The sequence below is a fragment of the Myodes glareolus genome, chromosome 19 (genome assembly GCF_982192425.1).
Source record: "Myodes glareolus chromosome 19, mMyoGla1.1, whole genome shotgun sequence".
NCBI classification, from domain to species: domain Eukaryota; kingdom Metazoa; phylum Chordata; class Mammalia; order Rodentia; family Cricetidae; genus Myodes; species Myodes glareolus.
The window spans coordinates 26,585,499-26,610,489 of NC_142044.1; the positions used below are offsets into that span (position 1 = coordinate 26,585,499).

General features: G+C 40.6%; 1 protein-coding gene across 2 annotated transcripts; it reads right to left on the bottom strand.

Moving 5' to 3' along the window:
* On the bottom strand, positions 1–24,013 carry LOC125414982 (gasdermin-C-like). 2 transcript variants are annotated; one of them, XM_087898704.1, is made up of 14 exons: positions 23,632–24,013; positions 22,827–22,899; positions 15,905–16,119; positions 15,066–15,255; positions 13,864–14,017; positions 6,821–6,932; positions 4,426–4,545; positions 4,226–4,249; positions 3,985–4,014; positions 3,746–3,772; positions 2,702–2,841; positions 2,065–2,194; positions 1,540–1,613; positions 1–856 (listed from the first exon to the last, which is right to left on the bottom strand). In XM_087898704.1, the coding sequence occupies exons 3-14, from the start codon at positions 16,113–16,115 to the stop codon at positions 617–619; spliced, it is 1,452 nt and encodes a 483-aa protein (XP_087754830.1). In that variant the 5' UTR covers positions 16,116–16,119; positions 22,827–22,899; positions 23,632–24,013; the 3' UTR covers positions 1–616. The 2 variants fall into 2 exon arrangements, with proteins under 2 accessions (XP_087754830.1, XP_087754829.1); XM_087898703.1 differs by lacking the exon at positions 22,827–22,899.
* Between the last annotated feature and the right edge of the window lie 978 nt (positions 24,014–24,991).

Consider the following 24,991-nt stretch of genomic DNA (forward strand, 5'->3'; position numbering starts at 1 on the left):
TTAATTAAAAGTAGCATTTATTTCATTTTTTTAACACAGAAAAATGTTTAAATCTTTAGGCTGCTATTTGAAGAGTTTTCACAGGTACCAGCAAACTTATTTGTGGACGTGGCAATGCTAAGGAATGGCTATCACACGCATGAACTCACAGGAGCAATGACTCCCTGCACAAGACCAAGAGAGCCCAAGGCCACCGACATTCTCCCATGGCCTAAAAGGCACTGTAGGCAATTAAAGCTGCTGGGGAAAGCAGAGTCAAGCCTCAGCAGTGTAGCCTCTGGAAGGTTACCCTTACTCGGGTTAATAATCCCACACTCAAGCAAATAACCCTAATTAAATGCATCAGAGAGTTTTTAAAAAGTTGAATGAGAAGTTACTAGAAAGGAGATGGATAAAAAAAAAAGGACGATGTGGAGAGGAGAATATGATCAAGATATATTATTTTGACAATTATGAATGACTAATGATACCAAAAGGAGAAAAACCCTTAGCATTCTTTTTCTCATCACCTAGAACATGAACAAAAATCATCACTCCCATGGATGCCGTGGTACCATATCTCAAATGCATCCAGGACTCAGCACAGACTGGGCTGGGGCCAGGCTTTGAGGGAGATTTAGGCTTCTACAAGTTGCTGCAGAAATGACAGGCTCCCATAAAGGGCAGACAGGGGCATCTTGGCTTCCAGATCCCAAGTTGACCTGGGATTATTCAGCTCCATCTCCAGACCACACTCCTTCAGCAATTCATAAGTAATGACCAAGCCTTCACCCTGGAGTGGGGCAAGAAGCTGAGGCTGGAGAGTGAAGGGGATGTTCCAGGGATACTTGAAGTTTGGCTGCAGGATGCTCTTTACCTAGAAGGAGAACTCTCAGGTTGGAAAGATCAGGCTCTGACACCAGGGTGAAAAACCTGACAGCCAAGAGCCACACAGGATAATGAACTAAGAAATAACTGAAGCCAGCCTGCATTGGTTCCTCAGCTGACAGCCAAGAGCCACACAGGATAATGAACTAAGAAATAACTGAAGCCAGCATGCATTGGTTCCTCAGCTATATCACGGTAATAATAAAACCTATGCTGCACAGGGGTGGCATTTCTCTCTCTCTCTCTCTCTGTGTGTGTGTGTGTGTGTGTGTGTGTGTGTGTGTGTGCGCGCGCGCGCGCACATGCATGTATGCACATGGCTAGCACACATTTATATTTATAGATAAACATGTGGGGAGAAAAAAGACAACTTACAAATGGCAACTGTAAATAAAGAAGGCTGTAACTGACTTTCATCCCCTGAGTTCCTACAGAGCTGCCTTCCTGGGTGGCTAATTTAGACTCAGTGGGCCTTGCTTCTGAGGCTGCCATAAAAACAGACATGTTCCTGACAGGATCAAGCCCCACCTGCCTGCTTCCCAGAGGGAGAAGGCAACTAGGAGGTTCCCGACTATTCTCCTTGTAGAAAATGCACGGCTTTCTTCTAAAATATTCTTTCCATTCCTCCTTTCCTGGCCCCTCCCTGAATGTTGACTCATGGGGGTTTCTTACCAGCTCTCGTTGATGGAGGAGGAGCCTCTTCTCCATAGACTGGGCCAGCAGCTTGAGTTGGGTATCACTCAGCACTGGGGAAAGGACACATAAAGAAACAGAGTGACAGACTCAACTTTTTCCTCTCACCATGAACGAGGACAGCCAATGAGAGAAGAACGCTAGGACAAAGCGTTATGCCCCATTGGTCTCAAAGGTCAAGCTCACTGCCCTAGAAAATTCTCCTGCCCTTGAGATGGGCAGAGAATCTGAAGTGACATCACCAGAGCCTGGAAATCTAAAGGCTGAGGAAGGAATCATCTTCCACCAAGGATGTGCCAGGAGCTTGGTGACTGCTCACTTTCTACACCTCAGTCTCCATCTGCGGTCCATGGACTGTTATCATTCTGGCCTTGTTGGCCTTAGAGAGGAGGGTGATGTGAGAATGGCTGTGATAACTCAAGAGCTTTGGGGAGGTGGCATCTGGAACAGCCCTGTAAGAACCAACATGAGGACTCTCCCACACTTCCCTCAAATCATTCTTACCCATTAGGGCTTGAAGAAGATAAAGAATGAGGTTCCTGAAGTCAATCCATGAGGGTATAGAGTCCTGTCGCAGCTGATCTAGAATCACATCACCTGGGCCATCCATATGCCCCAACTGATCCAGTTCCAGCTAGAGGAGACAGGTGTTCTGTTAATAACAGCATTCCCAGTGCTGGGGACTGGATGGCTTTATATATGCTGAATGAGTCCTCTACCGTGAAGCTACAGCCTGACTCATTTTCCCCTTCTATTTTCTCTTTTGTGTGACAGAGTCTCAGGCTGTTGTCCAAGCCATCTTTGAACTAGCCACGTAGCCCAGAAAGGTCTTGAACTAGCAAACTTCCTGCAAGTAGCTTCGATTTTTCATATCTGAATCAAACCATTGTGTAATGTACCGATGTCCAGAGGAGTTAAGCAAGGTGTGAGCTATAGGTCTACATTGCCCTAGGTGACGTGAGCAGAATTCAGAGTCAACACTCTAAGCCCTATCATTGTGCATGGAGCCAGAATTCCCTGTCTTGGACATCTTTCTCCGTCTTCTGCTATCCATCCCTCCTCTCTCCTGTATCTTAACATCCAGATCACATAACTAGATATTATCGGTTAGATCATCTCTAGGTGGCTATGGAACTCTTACCATGATCATCAGGTCATACAGAATCTGCCTCTTACTGAGCATGAGCACCAGGCTAGAGAACACATCTTCTTGAACATCCTTTGGAAGCATGGCCAGTTTCTCTGTTTTCTGGGAAACCTCATTTTGTAGGCGCTTGAAATCTGCTTAAACAGCAACACCAATCAGAAAGTGACAGCAATTATTCAATTAAAGATCCCTAGAGTGGTAAGCCCCTCCACTTCAGTACCCTTTCAGTACCCAAGCATCTCCATTGATGGCTGCTTGAGCCCCAGGAGGCAACTATCATGAAGCTAGAAAGCACTAGAAAGCCAGCAGCTTCGACACTCTGTAGGGAGGGGACACTGCACTGGGAGTGAAGGAGGAAATCCTGACAACTGCTTATCACAGTGGGAGAAAAGTGACCATGTGTGCATTTCTGGGAGATGTCAGGAAGGAAATGTACTGTACAGCCCAGAGATGGCAGTCCTCGGTGTTTTAATATCAGGTTGCAACGTGACAAATGGGGACATGGTGAGGGGTCAAGGAGTTTGTGTTCATCAGGCACCTGGCACACGGAAGCTCCACTAATTAATAAGTATCCCCACCATCTATGAAGAATTAGCCCAGCACTGCATTTCAGGATGCTCTGGTTCTCCCAAGTGTCCTCCGGGTGATCTGTGACTGAGAGGATGCTGTAGCGGAAGCTGTAAAGACACAGGCGCTTTCATCCCAGTATCTCACATTGCCATGCTGGAGGAATGCTGCTTCCTTCTAAGTCCTCGCTGTACACTAGTGCACACAGTTGTGCATGTGTGAGTCGAACTAACTACAAATGTGAAAGTAGACCTCGGTTTTCTGAATCCCAAAGAAAGTTCTCATTTGAGTTCCAAGCCTGTGTTTACCTGTCAGACACCCAGGTATCCTCTAGAAGCAGAAAAGAAAAGAAGGAGGAAGGAAGGAAGGAAGGAAGGAAGGAAGGAAGGAAGGAAGGAAGGAAGGAAAGAAGGAAAGAAGAAGGAAGGAAGAAAGGAAGAAAGGAGAGAAGGAAGGAAGAAAACCACTTACCTTGATGGTAAGGTTCTTCTATACTTCCTAGAAAGAGAAGACAAGCTATCACCTCTCTTCATCCTTACTTTGCCTTGACACACACTGTGTCTCTCTCTTGCCAGTTCTTCCTGCCCCATTCCCAGTCTATTCTTTCTCCACACCGGCCTTCCATCCCACAGGAATCGGAGCCTGGGCTAAGGTTGACCACAGGGGCATCACCCGGATCTCCACAACAACCCCACCAGACACACACTCACCAATTGGAGAGATGTAATTGATATCCCAGTCTAAAAAGAGAAAATATATTGCCCCACCCAAGAATTAGTATTTTACCTTACTCCCCCGTATCCCAAAATTTCTCTATCCTTTACTCCCATCCCTTGTGCAAAAACCAGATCTCAGGACCTCTGGCAAAGCCAATCAGGCGGGTTTCTGTTATTCAGTTGTCATAATAAGGGAGCAGATTCCACTCTCATTCCCCAAGGACCGTTCACTCACCTAGATGACTTCCAGGATATGACTCTGCAAAGAGAAAGTCAAGGGTTTACTCACCAAGACTCATTCTCTCCACCCCTCCCCCTACCTCGGATCTTCTCAAATCCTCTATCCACCCTTGCTTTTCACCTTGCAAATCTACTTTCATGAGAATTTTGTATGATAAATTCATCCCCAGGAGATCCTGTCCAAAAAAGACATACCTATCAGAGTCCTTGAAGAACAGAGTACCTCACTCTTGTCTGAGGTTTTGAAACTTCTTAGCCAGTTTGTCATTTTACCTGCTAAACCTTTCTTCTTAGGACCATCATACAAACGAATGGCTGAATGGAAAAGAGACACAATTAGGAGAGATGCCGTTACACCTGCTAGAGTAATCCCCCACACCCATTTAGGGACCCTCAGGCCAAACCCCAGGGATGCTGTCACTCTAAACACTAGCCTCTTGATCTGTGAATCAGATCCTTTGACAGTTGCCCTGAGACTTGCATTTTACTTTATTGAATTGCGTTTGTTTATTTATCTGTTTATTTAAGGGGTGCACGCATGCCACAGAGCACGTGCAGAGGTCAGAGGACAACTCTAGGAGTCAGTTGTCTCCTTCCGACACCTGGGACCTGGAGGTGGAACTCAAGACGTCAGGCCTGGCAACAAGCACCTTTGCCAGCCGATCCAGCTCACCAGCCGGAAACCTGCATTTCAAATAAGCATCGTGCCCTCTGACATTCAAGAATTATCCCTGAGGGCTGGAGAACAAGCTCAATTGTTAAGAACCCACTGCTGCTCTTGCAAAGACTTAACCACATGGCAGGGCCCTCTTCTGGCCTTGTTGGGGAATTGCATGCACATTGTAGACTTAAATGCAGGCAAAACACAAATACTCATAAAATAGAAATAAACAATTAGAACACTTCATAAGGTAAAGCAGACTGGCTTCCTCCTGCCCTGTCATGTAGGCTTCTTGTTAGCCTTCAGTTACTAGCTGGCCGGTCCTTATCCACTCTTAGTCTGGCAATCTTGCATTGTTCTGCATTATATTCATAGAGATGTTCTGAGGTCTGAAACTTGCCTAAAAACAAAGTCAAACACCTGACACATAAAATGAGCCTGGGGAAGAAAGTGCCAACATTTCACAAGTGAGCTAAAGGAAGTTAAACAAAAAGCAGACTTCGAAGAGTGACTGCTAATCAGATTCTGAGCACTAGGGGGCGAGCAGGGCATCTTATTTACACAATCAAGTAAAGCAGGGAAGGGACCAACGGGGACCATGTGCTGATTGGCTAGCGCAAATTTAGTCCTCATAACGGACCAAAAAGACTTAATAATTGACATATCACTGTCCACCAGTTTCAGAGAAAACTGTCCTCCTTGTGTGTAACTGGGAATGAGACTTTCACCTCCAAGGTGACTTGGAGACGGGGTAAGTGACCAACAATGCATCCGGTCCCATCCTGTCTTCACTCCCTCAGTTCACCAAGCTCTGTCCTGACCTGACAACATTCTCTGCACCTTCAGAAGCCCTCACCCCAGAGTCCCCTCTCATCATCCCCTCCTCTCACACATGCCCCCTTTAGCCAGCTCCCCTAAGTGCCCTCCATATAGAACATCACGTCTCTCCTTCCATACCCTCTCAACCTTTACAATTTATCTTCCAGAGAATATGCCCGGATTCAGCCTCCATAAACTTGGCTTTGGTTCTCTGGGTGAAACACCTGATCTAATCAGATCCGGTTTTTGTTTGTTTTCTGTTAATATTTTTAGTAACAGGTTCATTCTCTTTCCTTCTGTAAATGAAAGTTCTGTTCACTTAACATGATCTGTGACAGAAAGAACATCTCCCCCAGGCATTTCAAAGGCATCTCTGACCTTGTACCCACTCCCCGCCCTATAACTCAATCAAGGTTGTTAATAGAGTGTGAATAATCTTTCTTCAGAGTCATCATTCTCTAACTGTACCATACTGTACCCACTCCCCACCCTAGGAGTGGGTGTGAATGATCTTTTTCTAGAAGCCATAATCCACTAATGAAACTGTTGTGTAATTATTGTCTATTGCTGCCAATTAGAGGATTGACTTTCTCCTGACCAGAGTTTGCAAGAAGATATTTCAGGAGTGTGTGTGTGTGTGTGTGTGTGTGTGTGTGTGTGTGTGTGTGTATTGGGGAATTGTACATTTCAAGGGAAAGTCACGGGAAAACTCCTGAGCTATGCTGTCCGCGCACTCTGCCTACGCCTTCATTTGTGCTATGCTGTTATTACTTTATGGAGCATTTGTAGGGTCTAAGGATCACCTGGTGGGCCTCTGGCTCCCTGATGAGGTTCTGAGAACAGCAGAGCCTTGACTGGCTAGAGACAGACGACTAGAGGTACCTGGGATTGGACCTGGGCTTCATCAGCTAGAGACATCTCCATTTGAGCACCCCAAGTTAGATCCTTTCCCATGTGGGAGGCCAACTCTGCATTTTCAGCTAGCAGTACCTGAGCTTAGCCATACATAGAGGTGGCTAAGAAAGATGGGACATGGGTCTGGGACAGGACAGAAGAGGAAGTTCAGGTCTTTAGACATGCTACACCCACTTGACCCCCACGCCTGCTCACCACAAGTGTCATTCTCAATGATCAGTCGACTCTTCTTGTAGGCCACCACTGTACCCTTTTCGATAAGAAATGATGTCTTTATCACCTTTTCATACTCTTCCTCCATTTTAGCCTGGGAGACAAAACAATCCTAGAGATTTAAAGCACTTTTTCTCATATAAATTATGTTTACTTTTGATCAAGGCAACATATTCTTGTAATTGATAAGTCAAATAAGTCTAGAAAGCTTGTGAGAAAACACCAGCAGTCCCTCACTTCCCCTTCCTCTCGGTCCCCAGGTCCAGTTTCTGCTTCTCCCCCTGTATGACAATATTTACCTACATTGAATTTCAGGGGGTGTGCCTGGAGAGGCCTGGTGATTGAACCCAGAGCACCATGAATGCCAGGCCAGTATTTACCACTGAGCCACACAACCAGCCCTATTACAATGTCTTGATTTTTCCAAACTAGGGATATGATTTCCTGTCTCCCTCTGAGTTGAGGGTCTCATTCTCCTAATTGACCCTCAGTGCTGACTGCTCCCCTGTATTCACATCTGGGTTTCTGGGTAAGTGCGCACTCTCTGTCAGCTGCTGGGTGAGACTGCTTCTCCTCATTCCAGACCCTGTGTGATGTCTGCTGTCTTTTCTGTCCTGTTACTGATTATCTTCATGGACCTGAGAGAAACATGCCTGAAAAACTTCATACCTAAAGTCATCTTTACTTTGCATTTAGTTCACAACTAGAGGAGATAGAATTTGAAGCTGGAATGCCTTGAAATTTAAATTGTTTTCCTTTTTATGTACAATCTCCTTTTCTTAAATATGGTTCAATGTTTGAGAATTTCATATATACATACAATGTATTTTGATTGAACTCACACCTCATTAAGTCATTTCCAACTCCTCCCTTATCCTATCCCCATTACTTTCCCCTCCCAACTTCTTGTGAGTTTTTTTTGTTGTTGTTTTTCAATTTTTACTAAACCCAATGAGTTCCTCTAGTGCTGCCAGACCAGCATTGAGTGCAGGACCGTCTGCTGGAGCCAAACGGCCTCTCAGAATTGAGAGAGAACATGCAGCACTTGCCATTCTGGTTTGGGTTGTCTCATTCAGGATTGGTATTTCCAGCTACAACCATTTTCCTTAAAGTACCATAATTTCACATAAATAAATAAATAAATAAATAAATAAATAAATAAATAAATAAATTCACATGAATAAAATTTCATTATGTATAAGTGCCATATGCTTATCATCCATTCATAAATTGTTGGACATCTAAGCTGTTCCCATTTCCTGGTTATTATGAATAGACTGCAGTGAACATGGATGAACCTGTGTCTCTGTGATGTGTGATACAGAGTCTTTTGGGAATAAATGTCCAGGACTAGTATAATTGAAGCATATGGCAAATCTACTTCTACTATTTTGTGTGTCACCTACGCTTTTATTTCTATGCTTTCTTTTTTTTAATCTGGATAATCTGCCTATCGGTGAAACTGAGATACTGAAGTCACCTACCACTGGGGTTAATCTGTCGCTTTACATAGAGGAAAATTTGCTTTATGAAACTGTGTGAACCCGTGTTTTGGTGCAAATATGTTTAGATTTATAATGTCTTCTTGATAGATTGATCTCTTGATTAAAATGAGTGACATTCTTTCTTCTGACTATTTTTGAATTGAATTCTATTTCTTTGGATTTTACTTTAACTTTTTCTGTGAGTCTACTTACCCTTGCCCTGAATGTCTTTGCCCAACCTTCACCCTAAGATAGTTCCAATCTTTGGTGTTGAGGTTGTTCCTTGGAGACAGTAAAACAGATCCTGCTTCTTAATCCTGGTTGCTCCTCAATGTCTTTCATTAAGAAGTTGAAACCATTAATGTTCAAAGTTTATTGGTTCCTATCATTTTGTTTATTTTTATGGTGTTTCTCTTTAATCACTTTTATTTAATATGGTGTTCATATTTTATTTAATAACCTAACATCGCTCAGTTTTGCTGTCACTGCTTGAATATTCTTATCCCTTTCTTTAAGCAGAAATATTCTTTTTAGTTTCCTCTTCGTACTGGCCTGGTGATCATAAATTCCTTTCATGTGCTTTGTTGTGAAAAGGTTTTATCTCTCCTTTGGCTATGATTGACATTTGTGTTGGGAATAGTCATTCAGGCTGACATCTGTATTCATTTATGACTTGCAGTATATTAATTTAAATTCTCTTTGATTTTAAAGTTATCATTGTGAAATTTGCTGTTATTTTGACGAGACTGCTTTTGTATGTGATTTTTCTTTCTCTCTCTCGCTTTTCAATATCATTTCTTTGTTTGTTTAGTGTTTCAACTTTTATATGGTGTAGGGAGTTTATTTTCTGACTCAGTAGTTAGTGCCCTACCTGCCCCTTGCATCTCGATTGGCAGCTCTTTCTTATTTTTGGAACATTTCTTTCATGATTTTGTCAAAAATAGCTTCTGTGCCTTTGCCCTTGTTCTCTTCTTCTTCTTTTACACCTATGATTTATAGATTTGGTCTCTTTATATTGTCCCAGAATGGAACTATGAATGGATTTCTGCAAGAGCTATATGAACAACCTGGTAGATATATTTTTGTGGGAATAGTTATTATTAGTTTTGTTCTTCATATTATATTATATTCTTAAAGAAATGATTTGATAACAGAGTCAAGAATGACAAACTTTTAGAAATGATACAGTCTTTACAAACTGGTAATGAGAAGATAGCTTAGAGAATTCATACCATTAAAAAATTATAACTTTAATTTGATAGGAAAAATTCAATCCACGTCAATGTGTTTGAAACCTTACCAAATGGTACTGAAAGATTATGTTGAAATAGACAATCAAAATCTGTTAAAAAGTTATGATAAGCTAGAAGGTAGAATGGCCCTCCAGGAAGGCAATCTATATACCATTCAAAGAATCTCTAAGGAGGAGAAGATATCATTAATGGAAAAATTTAAAACCTTGCAATCACGTGTACAGAAAGAGAATCAGAAATAAATTGACTTAATGAACTCATTAGAAATATTCACAGGTAGGATGTGACTGCTCAGGGAGAAGACCCAAGCCAGAGACCCCTTCTGGACCAACCCAGGCCAGGGATCTTCACAAGAGCATGCCTGAGCCAGAGACCTCTACAGGACTGGGCATGGATAAGCAACTTCCCAGGGAGCCTGCCTGAGCTAGAAATCTCTACCAGAGAAGGCTTGAACCAGAGACATCTGACAGAGAGGCCCCAAGGTAGCAAACTCAGCAAGAGCAGTGCCAAGCAATCACCTCTGTGGGAGCAGACCCTAACGACCCCTGGGGATTGCAGAGTGACCCCAGTAGCACTGAGTAATCTCTAGGAGCATAGAGTGACCTCCAGAGTGACTGGAACCATGGCCCTGACTGTACCATAAGGAGCAACCATCTGAGCCTTGGATCCACTGGCATTTGGATGATTGATCACCAGAGACACAGCCCCAATAACACCAATCACAGGAAAAGATGGGTAGACAAAGGAAGAACACACTTGACACCATAAAGAGCAACATGACAGCAATAAAAACTAGTGGCCCTACAACAGCAACACGTGAACAACAAAATAGAGATCAAGCAGAAGAAAATAACCTAAAAGTAACTTTAGGAGAATGTTTGAGGTGCTTAAAGAAGAAATGAAAAATTCCCTCAAATAAATACAGGAAAAGAACAACCAAAAAAATGGAAGGAATCAACAAATGACTTAAAGAAAACCAAAAAAGTCAATCAAACAGATGAAAGAAACTATTCAAAACTTGAAAATCGAATTAGAGACATTAAAGAAAACACAAACGGTGAGAATTATAGAAATGGAAATTATGAGAAAATGATCAGGAACCACAAATGCAAGCATAAACAGCAGAATACAAGAAATGGAAGACAGAGGGGGCTGAAGAGATGGCTCAGTGGTTAAGAGCACTGCCTGCTCTTCCAAAGGTCCTGAGTTCAATTCCCAGCAACCACATGGTGGCTCACAGCCATCTGTAATGAGGTCTGGTGCCCTCTTCTGGCATGCAGGCATACACATAAACAGAATTATGTATACATAATAAATAAATATTTTTTAAAAAGAAAGAAAGAAATAGAAGACAGAATCTCAAGTGATGAAGATATAATAGAGGAAATAGACTCACCAGTCAAAGAAAACACTAAATCTAACAAAAGCTTAACACAAAATGTTCAGGAAATATGGGATACCATGAAAAGACCAAACCTAAAAATAATAGGGATAGAAGAAAGAGAAGAAGTCCATCTCAAAAGCAAAGAAAATATATTTGACAAAACCATAGAAGAAAACTTTCCCAATCTAAAGAAAGAAATACCTATGAAGATACAAAAAGCTTACAGAACACCAAACAGACTGGATCAAAAAAATACCATCGCCGCATAATAATCAAAACACTACATACAGAATAAAAGAAAGAATATTAAGAACTACAAAGGAAAAAGGGACAAGTGATATATAAAGGCAGACCTATCAAAATTACACCTGACTTCTCAGTGGAAACAATGAAAGTCAGAAGGTCCTGGTCACGCCTTATGCAGACATTAAGAGACCACAAATGACAACCCAGACTACTGTATCCAGCAAAACTTTCAATTACCATAGACAGACAAAACAAGATTGTCCATGACAGAACCGTATTTAACCAAACCACAAAGCCAGATATACACAAAGTACTAGAAGGAAAACTTCAACTGAAGGAAGTTGGCTACATCCACAAAAACATTGATAATAGATAATTTCAATGCAGCAAATCCCAAAGAAGTGAAAAACACACACAATAACCTCACCTACAGTGAAAACTAAAATAACAGGAACTAGCTATCACTGGTCATTAATATCCATTAATATAAATGGACTCAACTCACCAATAAAAAGACATAGGCCAACAGATTGGATACGAAAACAGAATCCATCCTTCTGCTGCATACAAGAAACACACCTCAACCTCAATGACAGCCATTGCCTCAGAGTAAAGAATTGAGAAAAAGTTTTCCAATCAAATGGACCTAAGAAAAAAACTGTTATAGCTATCCTAATATCTAACAAAACAGAATTCAAACTAAAATCAATCAAAAGAGACAAACATTCCATATTAGTCACAGGAAAAATCCGTTCAAGAGGAAATCTCAAAACTGAACATCTATGCCACAAATACAAGGGCACCCTCGTATGTAAAAGAAACACTTCTAAAGTTTAAATCACACATTACACCTCACACGCTAATAGTGGAAGACTTCAGCACCCCAATCTCACCACTAGATTCATCTGTCAGACAGAAAATGAACAGAGAAATAAGGGAAGTAGCAGATGCTATGAGTCAAATGAACTTAACAGACATCTATAGAACATTCCATCCAAACATAAAAGAATATACCTTCTTCTCAGCACCTCATGGAACCTTCCCAAAAATTGACCACATAGTAGGTAACAAAGCAAACCTCAAAAGATACAAAAAAACTGAAGTAACTACATGTAGCTTATTGCACCACCATGGCTTAAAACTAGAATTCAACAGGAACACTAATTTCCACAGACACATGGAAATTGATCAGTGCTCACCTGAATCATCATCAATGGGTCATGGAAGAAATAAAGGAAGAAATTGAAGACTTCCTAAAAAACAATGAAAATGACCAGACAACATACCCAAATTTATGGGACATAATGAAAGCAGTGTTAAGAGGGAAGTTCATAGCACTAAATGCCAATCTAAAGAAGCTGGAAAAAACTCACACTCTTGAGTTAAGAGAACACCTGAGAACTCTAAAACAAAAAGAAGCAACCACACCCAGGAGAGCTAGACAGCAGGGAATTATCAAATTGAGAGCAGAAATCAACAAAATAGAAACAAAGAAAGCAACACAAAGAATCAATGAGACAAAGAGTTGGTTCTCAAAAAATCAACAAAATGGACAAACATTTACCCAAAACAACCAAAAGGCAAAGAGAGATTATCCAAATTAACAAAATCAGAAATGAAAGTGGGGACAGAACAACAGACATGGAGGAAATCCAGAGAATCATTAGGCCATATTTTGAAAAGCTATACTCCATAAAATTGGAAAACCTAAAGGAAATGGACAACTTTCTGGATATATATGACTTACCAAAATTAAATCAAGACCAGAAGAGAGAATTAAATATTTAATTAAATTTAAATTAAATTAAATTAATTTTAAAAACTTAAATGGTTCCAGGGAATTATAAATTAAATAAACTAAATTAAGAAGACTTAAATAGTTCCAGGGAATTTTCAACTGAAGCTGAGAAAGAACTGATTTTGACTGAAAATAAATTGCAGAAGGCACATGTGGATCATGTGAATCCAAATCTTAACTGCATTCTGCTCGTATTACCATCCAAATATTCCCCTACAGGAATTTTATTGCAGAGGGATTATATTATCCTAGAATGGATCTTTGTACCACATAAACTGAGTAAAAAAAATAAAATCTTATGTGGAAACGATCTCTAAATTAAATACAATAGTAAAATTGAGACATCATCAATTAGCAGAAATAGACCTAGCAGAAATCATAGCACATTTTAGTAATGATGAAATTAACAAATTATGGGAAGACAGTGGATGCTGTCAAAGGACTTTTTCTAATTTTGGGGGGGGAGATTAATAACTATCCTAAAAGCAATAGAATTAGACTTACAAAGAGAGCTCATTGGATCCTTCCTCACATTGTACAGTACACACCAAAAATAGAGGCTTGTACATTCTATACTGATGCAAATAAATGAGAAAGACCAGGTTACAAATAAGAAGATTTAAGTGAAGTGGAACAAAGCACTTAAGATCCCACCAAAAAGTCTGAATTAAATGCTGTTCTCATGGTACTAAGAGATTTTAAAGAACCTCTCAACATAGTTACTGATTCACAATATACAGAAAGAGCTGTATAGTACATTGAAACCACTGAATATATACCAAATGATACAGAATCGACTTCATTATTTATTCAGGTTGTCCTTAGAGTTTTCTTCCCATCTTCCCATCCCTATCCCATACCTTAGGGATGCTCAGTTTTCCTGACTGGCCGAAATGGCTTTTGCTTTCCAGCTTAATGTCTTCAGTCACTTCATAGATATCTGTCACCACATACAACTTATTCTCTCCCATTTGGCAATTCTTCACAAATGATGGCTGCTTATCCAGAAGTTTCCTGAAGGTGTGAAATGGGAAGGAAAAGATCTCTAATTTCACAGAAACAGAGACCAAATCAGAAGAAGGAAAAAAAAAAAACAGAAAATGTGAGTTTCAGAACTAAAGAAATTGAGTCAGATCAGGCTGGGGGTGTAGCTCAGTCTATAAAGTGCTGGCCATGAATGTGTGAGAACACAAGTTCAGAGCCCAGAGGTCACCTTAAAACCCAATGTGGTTATAGTTGACTCTATGCTACATGTGCTTGAAATCTGCAAAGAGAGTAGACAGTAAATGTTCTTGTCATAACAATAACAGCTACTGAGCTGGCAGGATGGCTCAGCAGGTAGAGGTGGTTGTTGACATGAGTCTGGTTCACAGACACACAAAGAAAAGGGAGAAACTGGACTCCTGAAAGTTGTGCTCTGACGTCCACATTCAAGCCATGGCACGAGGATGCACATGTGTGCTTAAATGCACACCTGCACGCGCACACACACACAAACACACACACAGAAAGAGAGAGAGAGGAGATGGGGGGGTGAATGTACAAATAAATGTAATAAAGAAAAATTTTAAATAGTGACTTCCAGATGGAAGAATAATATGTCACTGACTTATATTAATGAGCATATATCACACCAAAATGCTGTACATGAAACATGCATTTCTACTTCTAAATTGTTCCTCAAAAGAGATGTTGTAAAAGTCAACTAGGTCCCTAAGTTCTGGGGTGTTCAAGTGATTGTTACAGTCTTCCTCACATTTTAAACCACATTCCAAACTCTTACTTCTTGGATTCTTTCCTCATACATGTCCATTCTCTGTACCTTGAACAGAAACTTCTATGTGATCAGAACCTTTGTCTGTCTTGTGTTTCTATCTCCATCACATTAATAGAACAGTAATGGGTGATTCTGTATCAGTGAGTATTATTAGGGCACTACAAGCCATTATTTCAATGACTTGTAAAAAAATAAAGCAGAATAATGTGAGGTGTCATAAAACCTGTTCGATGCCTCTTTGCCTACAATACCACATCCCAAAACATAGTTGAACCATCCGTTCACCTGTTTTGAAGACTTTCCAGTTTTGGAGTTGGAACGCTAATACAGTTAACCTTGACGTCATATTCACAGTCCTTTTTATACGTTCCTGACAAACTTCCTTCGACAATGGCATTAGCATTGACATCCGCAGTAACCTTCAGTCTGTGGAAGACAGCGTGTTCGAAGGAGAAGCGACCTGACACTTCAGACTCTGAAGAGCAAAGGGGACAGAAGTTTAGCCAAGAATTCAACTTGGAACCGCTAATCTGGAGAATGGGAAATAGGAGGCCAATTCACCTCCTCATTTAAACTTAGTTAAGGGGAAAGCTAATAATTATATATTAATAAATAAAAATAATAAATATCTGAAATATAAACTTCTACAGAGGGCAAATTCCAGAACCAATGCAAGCATAGTCTGAATCCTAAAAAAGAAAAGCATCATTTGTGTAGTGTCTAGGAATCCCCTGGGATCATCTTTCCAAGTACAGAACCCAGCCCCAGGGCAGCTGTCTGGAAAAGTAAAAAGCTGGGAACTTGAGGACATACTGACTTCAGTCTAGATCCTAATTCTACAAATGTGAACTCTGTAACTTTGAACAAGTGGTTTTAGGAACCTCAATTGCTTTTTTTGTAACATGGGTATCATATCTCCATCTAAAGAGGCTCTTGGAAGTATTATACGACCAAATGCAAGGAAGGGATCAGAAACTGAGTGGATTGCTACCAAACCTTCCTTGTCCTTTGCTTTTAAGCAGGATGGCTCCTTAGCTACCTGTCTGGGCACCTCATGGATTCTGGGAAGTTGCACCACTGAAAAAGCTGATTTGCACCCTTCTCTACCCCTTGACTGACAATACCTGGGACTGGAAAATTTGGCTCTAAAATCTGCGGTAGGGAATATCCAACTGGAATATAATCAGATTTCAAAATCCATGAGTGATCAACCTTCTGCAGTATCGCAAACTGGCGGAATTTATTTGCTTCTCCAAAATGTGTGACAGGACGCAGCTTTGTTACGTTAAGCCATTTGGCCACATCATTGCTAAACGTGGCAAATAAGTCGGACATGTTCCTAGTATCAGACAGAAGAAAATGCATAGTTTAGTCGAGAAGAGGAAGAGTGTAGTTGGCATAGGTTAATAGCATTGTCTGTCCTTCCAGAGGACACAGGTTCAAATCCTAGCATTTATATGTAGATTCACAAACATATGTAACTCCAGTTCCAGGGCATTATATGCCTTGCTCTGAGCTCCTCAGGCACCAAGCACACATGTAGAAATAGAATTGAAACCAGGTGTAATTCCAGCACGCGTGGGGCAGAGGCAAGCATATCACTATGAGTTCTAGGCCTGCTAGAACTTGGTCAACAGAGCATGTTCCAAGACAGCCAGGTCTATGCAGGGAAACCCTGTCTTGAAAAACAACAAAACAGATTTGAAAACAACAAAATAGCACACTCATGTTCTTTGCAGCACTACTCACAAAATCAAAATGTGGAAACAACCTAAACGCCCATCAACAGGACAAGGAAATGGGACATCTCACTGTGAACTAGTAACGACCTTAAAGGAAAAGAATATTCACAAAATGCAATAAAGTGATTAATCTTGAGGATGTTGAAGTATATGTCATTCAAGGGTGAACACCCATGGATCCCATTATATGTATTATCTCAAATCTCCAAGACCCAGAGAGAACACGGATGCTCTCTACCAGAGGAGAGAGAGGAAGGGACATTGTTAGTCAAGCAGCTTAATGTTTCATTTGCATAAGGAGGAGAATCTGCAGATCTGCTAGCAAGGTTTGTACCTATACACGGTTGTGTATTTTAAAACAGTTGAAGGCAGAAGTCGTGTCATATATTTTACCACAATATGTTAAATATTATAGAAGACAGTTTCTTTGCATACAGTCATAACTCTACCTAGATGGGCATTTCTAGGCTGATAATCAAAATCTGCAGATGTTCAAGTGTCTTTGCATATGGCCACACACTCCTCCCATATCGCTTAAAATGATACTGTAACAGAAACAGTTATAAGTTGCTGTGAAAAATGTCTGACATAAACAACTTAATGGAGGAGAGATTTATTTTGACACAGGATTTCGGAAGGCTCAGTCCACAGATGCTTTAGCCCTGTGCATTTTGACTAGACATCATGGTGACAGGAGAACATGGAGGAGTCAATGGGAGACTTCTTAGCCATCAACAGGCAGAGAGACACACAAGGAGGGGACATGTAGTCCCAAGTTTATGTAGGCAATGTCATATTTTCTTTAGCTACTGACCTCATCTTAAAGTTCCCCAGGACACCCGAAATACTGACAGTAACAGGAACCCACACATTCAGCATAACTGGAAGTAGGGGGAACACGTCACATTAAAAACATGGAAGCAGACAAACCACATAATAGTTGTTGTAGAATACCAGCACACACAAAAGAGTGTCTGGACATGCTCTATTCAGATGTAAGCCTTCTGTATATTGTCTTTTTAAAAATATTTAGTTTTCATTTTTGTTTAATTTGTGTCTGTGTATGTGCCATATATGGGGAGCCATAGAGGCCAGAGAAGAGCAACAGATCCTCAAGAACTTAAGTCACTCATTGTGGATACTAAGAACTAAGCTGGGGTCCTTTGGAACACTATCAAATGCTTTTAACTGCTGAGCCGTGTGTGTGTGTGTGTGTGTGTGTGTGTGTGTGTGTGTGTTGTGTGTGTGTGTGTGTGTGGTGTTTGTGCATGTATGTATGAATGCATGTTTGGATGTCCAGAGGTGCACATTTATGAGATGTATGGGCACATGCATATGAAGGTCCATGTTTCTCATTGAGCGACTCTGCCAATCACTCTCCATCTTCTATATTGAGGCAAAGTCTCTTGCTGAACCCCACAGCTCCCCACTTCAGTTAGTCTATCTAGCCAGTTTGTCCCAAAGAACCCCTATCTATAACTCCTGCATGTTGACATTACAGGTGGGCACTTTGCTTACTGCGTCTTCCATGGATTAAACTTCTAGATTAGACATCTGAATCTCACAACAATTACAGGGCAAGTGTTGTACATGCTGAGCCATCTCCCAAAGCCCCATTTCTGAATATTTTCACTCAATTTTCAGTTAATTCCAAAGATACAGGATCCATGAATCCATGCATTAAGCCAACGGTACTACCAATGAACAAAAGGCAATATAATTAGGGCAAAGAATGACCTAAGAAGATTTGTGACATGAAAAAAAACCCTCTGTATAAATAAAAATTCTGACAGCGATGTATATGACTTACTTCTGAGACTGTTCTCAGCAATGTACAAATGAGAGACTTTCAAAGCTGACCCTGGGAAGATAACTCAAGATTGCTTCAGAATCAAAAAGAATTAATGATGGGTTTTATGTGGGTCATGAGAAAGACAACGGAGTGCAGAGGACTTTGGGATTTCTAGACGGGGCAAGACGATGGAGGGGGTGCTGGTTCCCTGGTGCCACTTCCAAGTGGAGATGGAACTGAATTCTTCCCTCAGCACCTTGATTTTGAGAGCCAGGAAAAGATGAAAACAAACAATCATCCCAATCAGCACGCGACAGCAGAAACTGTCATGGAGATAAAAGGTTTAAGATACAGATAAGTGGGTGAAAATCACTTGTCTGCAGTTACTCGTGAACTTGCATATGTCAACAGGTATTACAGCTGGTATTTTTCATAAAACACCAAAGTGAGAGAGCCCCCCACGTCAGTACACAGCAGACATACACACATCCAAGTTATCCTTGAACTGTTCCAAATAGCATACAGACTCAGGCTGAAAACCCATCAAAAGATGAATGGAGGCAGAGGGTGGAAGGATGGCTCTTAGGTTAACAGCACTGTCTGTTCTTCCAGAGGGCACAGGTTCAAATCCGAGCACTTGTATGGAGGTTCTCAAACATCTGTAACTCTATTCCAAGGCATCCTACGCCTTGCTCTGAGTTCCTCAGACACCAAGCACACATGTAGTGTACACATATTGTGAGACGCTCACCCCTATTCTTAAAGGGATGAAAATTTCCTAGCAGAATGTTTTAAAATTAGAATTACAGACTAGCTTCACTTCCCCCTCCCACCCGAGAAATTCCAAAGCACAAGGACACTCAGCCAGCCACCTGGTGATAAAGAAAAACGAAGAACAGGCTAACATAGCAGGATGGGAGAGAGCAAAGGATCTTGCACCGATGCCAAAGCGGCTCTGAAAGGCCTTCTTGTGGTATCGCCTTTTAAAAACTAACTCTGCAAAGGAACTGTTTAACTTTTCTCTCTACCTTGCTGTTTTGGGGTATTGGAGGAGAAGTTCATGGCTAGCCTATACTTGCAACAAAGGGGTTAACCTTGCATTTTGCAGTCCGGTCTGCTCTGGTTTCTGGTGGCCTCTCTCTGAGATTCGTGATCTGGGCACAACAGTATGCAGACAAAACATCAATATGCAAAAAAATAATAATTTTTAAAAAGAAGAATGGGAAAAGAAAATTGTTATACAAGCATGGTTAAGGTCTATTCAGCCATAAACTGTAAAATTACACCACATACTGATAGAACTCATGACCATCATGCCAGAAGACATTGACTAAGTTAGAGATACAGATATTGCATGCTTCTCTCATACACAATACTACATATTATGGATATAAGTTTACATAAATATGTATATAAGTATATACAATATGTGTTTATATACAAAATATATATTAAATATGTATGTATAAAGTATGAAATCAGAAAGGGACAATATTCAGAGGATGGGGGCTGTGGAGATGGGTCAGGAGAACTAGAAAACATGGTGGACTGAACATGAACAAAACAAATACTGTGTGAGAAAGCCATAAAGAAACCCATTATTCCATGCTAATTTAAAATAACAATAAATGAAAAGAAATAAGAGTGCTATGAGTTGGATAAGCATTTCTCTCAATAAGAAATGCAAGCAGTTCCTTCCCTAGTAGATTAGAATCCTTCCCTGGCATGAATAAGGACCTGGGTTCAAGACCCAGCACCACCAAACAGAAATGCAATTAACCAATAAGAAAACAAAAATACAATTTCACCACTTATCATTAAAACGTGAACCAAAATCACAATGAGGTATTAGATCTGTCAGGGCATTGTTATCACAAGGTATAGAGGAAATAACTGTCAGTATTAATGCTTAAAAATGGAACCCTGTACACTGTGGGAATGCAAAATGTTATCTCCTCTAAAGAAATAAACAAGATTTCTCAAAAACTTAACAGAATTGAAAACTGGGAGGCAGAGGCAGACAGATACCTGTGAGTTCTAGGCCAGCCGGGTTTACAGAGCAAGTTCCAGGACAACCAGGACTACACAGAGAAACACAGTCCCAGGGGGAAAAAATAGAATTGAAAACAACGAAATAGCACACTCATGTGCCTTACAGCACTACTCACAAAACCAAAATGCAGAAACAATCTAAATGTCCCTTCAATGTGATAGGGAAATGTGACTTCTCACTGTAAACTGCTTCAACCTTAAAGGGAAAGAAGGTTTACAAAATGCAATAATTAATAAATCTTAAGGATGTTGAAGTATATGTCATTCAAGCGATAAGCACACATGGATCCGATTACATGAATTATCTCAAATTCTCCAAGACCTAGAGAGTGCAAGGATGCTCTCTACTGGAGGAGACAGGAAGGGACATTGTTAGTCAATCAGTTTAATGTTTCATTTGTACAAGATGAAGTCTGCAGATCTGCTAGCAAAGTTTGGAACCATGTACTTGTACATATTTTAAACGCTGTTTAAGGCAGAGCTCATGTTATGTATTTTACCACAACATATTAAGTATTATAGAAGTTATTGTCCATGCGTACAATCATAAATCTACATAGCTGAGTGGCATGGATTTTAATTAATCTTAATAATAAAAACTCAGAGTCAGCTATCAGAAGGTGAGCGCTGAGAAGCAGAGAAGCAGAGAGGCAGCCACTAGCATTCTTACCTCTACCAATTTTCCAACCAAAGGAGCGATCCTGTCACTTCGAATTCTCAGACACAATCCTCAGAATGTATCTGTCTCTACAAATACTCAGACTGCCTTGAGCTTCTGTCTCCTCCCGTCTTATATTCCTCTCTCCGCCCAGCCACATCATTCCTGCCTCCACCTCCCTAGTACTGGGATTAAAGGCGTGGATCCCAAGTGCTGGGATCACCTTTGTGTGAGCTCTGTTTCTCTTTTAGACAGATACCATTTTGTGTAGCCCAGGATGGCCTTAAGCTCACAGAGATCTGTTTGCTTCTGTGTCCCAAGTACTGAGATTAATGGTGTATGCCGCCATAGCCTGGCCTCTATGGCTAATTAGTGGCTTAGCTCTGTACTCTGATCTTCAGGTAAGCTTTGTTTGGTAAAGCCTAAAGAAAATACCACCGCATAGCTGGGCATTTCTAGGCTGATAATCAAAATCTGCAGATGTTCAAGTGTCTTTGCATATGGCCACAGACTCTTCCCACATCACTTAAACAGTTTCTAGAATACTTAAAATGATACTGTAACAGAAGCAGTTCAAAGTCACTGTGAAAAATATCTGACATAAACAACTTAATGAAGAAGAGATTTATTTTGACACGTAGTTTCAGAAGGCTCAGTTCACAGATGCTTTAGCTCCCTGCATTTTGACTAAACATCATGGTGACAGAAGAACATGGAGGAGACAATGGGTGACTTCTTGGCAAGCAGGAGGCAGAGAGACACACAAGGAGGGGACATGTAGTACCAAGTTCATGTTCCCCGTGTCATATTTCCTCTAGCTACTGATCTCATATTAAAACTCTCCAGGACACCCGAGATAGTAACAGTAGCAGGAACCCAAACATTCAACATAACTTTGGGGAGAGGGGACAATTCACATTCGCAATGTGGAAGTGCACAAACCACATATATAATTTTTGCAGAATACCAGAACATGCAAAAGAAAGTAGGAACATATTCTATTCAGGTGCAAGGCTTCTGAATATTTCCTTTTAAAAAATTTAGTTTTCATTTTTATTTAATGTGTGTCTGTGTATGTGTCACATATGGGTAGCTATAGAGGTCAGAGGAGGGCACCAGATCCTCTAGAACCTGAGCCATCCATTGTGGGTGCTGGGAACTCAACTGGAACTAAACTAAACTCTTTGGAAGAGTATCAAAAGCTTTTAACTGCAGAGCCATTTTTACAGCCCCTAATACTTTTTTGGTTACATTTGTATAAGCGTCCATGTGGTGTATGTGCATGTACATATGAATGCATGCTTGGATGTGTAGAGGCCCAGGTTTGCATGGATGTACGTACACATGGGTACATATGGAGGCCTGTGGGTCTCATTGAGTGACTCTGACAATCACTCTCCATCTTCTATATTGAGGCAAAATTTCTTACTAATGCCGGAACTTCCCATTTCAGTTAGTGTAGCTAGTCAGCTTGTCCCAGAGATCCCCTATCTATACCTTCTGCATGCTGGGTGGGCACCTTGGTCACTAGGTTTTAAGTGTATTCTAGGAATTAGAAGTCTGACCCTCACATTGCACATCAAGTGCTGTAGCAACTGAGTCATCTCTCCAAGCCCTTTTCTGAATATGTTCACTCAATGGTCAGTTAATTCCAAAGCTTCAGGATCCACGAATCCATAAGGCCAACTCTACTACCAATGAGAAAAAGAAAGCATAATTAAAGCAAAGAATAACTTAAGTAGATTTGTGACACGGAAAAATCCCTAGGTATAAAATTTCCAACAGCAAAGAATGGGACTTACTTCTGAGGCTATGCGTAGCAATGTTCAAATAAGAGATATTCAAAGCTGACACTGGGATGATGAGTCAAGATTGCTGCAGAATCAAAAAAATTAATGATGGGTTTTATGTGGATCATGAGAAAGACAAAGAAGTGCAGAGGACTTTGAGATTTCTAAATGGGGCAACACGATGGAGGGGGTGCCGGTTCCCTGAGTGTCACTTCCAAGTGGAGAATGGGAATGAATTCTTCCCTCAGCACCTTGACTTTGAAAGCCAGGGAAAGATGAAAACAGACAATCATACAAACCAGCATGCGACAGTAGAAACTGTCATGGAGATAAAATGTTTGAGACGTAGATATGTGGGTGGAAATCAAAACCCTGGCTGTAGATAGTCGTGAACAAGCATATGTCAACAGGTGTTACAATACTTTGTAGAAAAGATTAAATAAGAGTAATCTGCTTACATCACTTTCTTTACAGCAAAGAAAAAGATTCTCAGTGACAGGGAATTACATTTTGAAGGATATGACTATAAGAAAACAAGAATTGTCACTAATTGTACAAAAGTCCTCATCTGACCATTTTCATTTATGTCTCCCACAGCAAACCTGACAAAGGTGGGTCAGAGACCAGCGTTTACCCTTGCATGCTCTCTTGAGCTCCCTACTGACCCTCTTAGGAAGAACTTAAGGAAGGAATGCTTCCTTCCCTGCAGGTCACGCTACATAGGAACAACCATTAGCTCATTTCACAACCAACCTGAAGGACCCTCTGTAACCACACAGCCTTCTCTCCTTACTCCTTCATCCCCATCAGCACCTACCGGGTTGAAGGAGGTTTTCGTCCCCTGGAGACAGCTCAATTGAATGTGACTCCTCTCAGTCCTTGGGCCTTCTGAGTCAAGAACATTTTGTACAAACTCCAGGATCAAAGCAATGTGATTTTCTTCACTCTGTTTCCTTTGTTTTAACAGGTCTGAGTCAGTTTTCAATGTAATATTCTGGTCTGAACATGCAAGTGCACACACAACCTCTTCTCTCTGGGAACTGAGTCTAAGTTTAGAACTACTGTTCAAATCCACCATCCAAAAGACTATGGTTCAGCACCAGAGAGCATCTGAAGGTATACCTGCAAGGCTCTCCTGGCTCAGCGAAGAGGCGATTCTTAGGGAATAGATTCTTAGGAAATCTCTCTCTCTCTCTCTCTCTCTCTCTCTTTCCCTCCCACCCTCCCTCCCTCCAAAGAAAACCAGCTGAACAAGTCTAGTTCAAGATTTTCAGAAAATGAGAATGGAACTGTTCACCTCTTACCTAGCTACTGGTCATTCAGCTTTTTATTACACCAATCACAGCAATGTACCTTCACACATTGTACAAACCTCCCACAACATTTTATATAAGATTTAGATGAATGTTAAACAAAACCCATATATTTTTGAATGAGTCTTGATTGGATGCACATATTTTCTTAAAGTCAATTCTTTATAAACATTACCAAAAGTAGGACAATAACAAGAGAACTATTGATTTAAATACATAATTATTTGAACTTTGATCATAGAAATTGTAATAACCGATAATCATCATACACACAAATGTCATCTTTTACACACCTTATATAACTCTCTCAGAACTTCTTAGGCTTCCTAGCTTGATGTTTATCTTTTCCAATATGGCAAGCTCCAGGCATCTCAAATTAGAACCAAGTCTTACAATGAACAAATCTTTCTTTACAAAGAATATACTTATTCTTGAGTATTATTAATATTTTTCTTCAACTTACAGGTTCCCTTGTATTTTTATTAATATCATGAGACATAATAACATTAACCCATAACAGATATTAAGCCCCAGGGAATCAGCATCTCTACCCCAGTCCAAGCAATCCTTTAAACAAGAGTAGGAATATACATATAGTATGACAAAACTAACCTTAAATTTGTATCAATATACAATTATCCTTTACACAAGAACAGAAAGCCGGACGGTGGTGGTACACACCTTTAATCCCAACACTCGGAGGCAGAGGAGGTGGATCACTGTAAGTTTGAATCAAGCCTGGTCTACAAGAGCTAGTTCCAGGACAGGCTCCAAAGCCACAAAGAAAACCTGTCTCAAAAAAGCAAAGAAGAAAAAGAAAAAAGAAAAAAAAGAAAAGAAACATATCTACAGTATAATAAAATT

Excerpts from the sequence above, each read along its gene's own strand:
- LOC125414982 (XM_087898703.1), bottom strand. The coding sequence starts at position 16,115 with ATGTCCGACTTATTTGCCACGTTTAGCAATGATGTGGCCAAATGGCTT. Across the intron at positions 15,256-15,904 it reads GCCAAATTTTCCAGTCCCAG|AGTCTGAAGTGTCAGGTCGC; the intron begins GTATTGTCAGTC and ends TTTGCTCTTCAG. Across the intron at positions 4,546-6,820 it reads CATTGAGAATGACACTTGTG|CCATTCGTTTGTATGATGGT; the intron begins GTGAGCAGGCGT and ends TTTTCCATTCAG.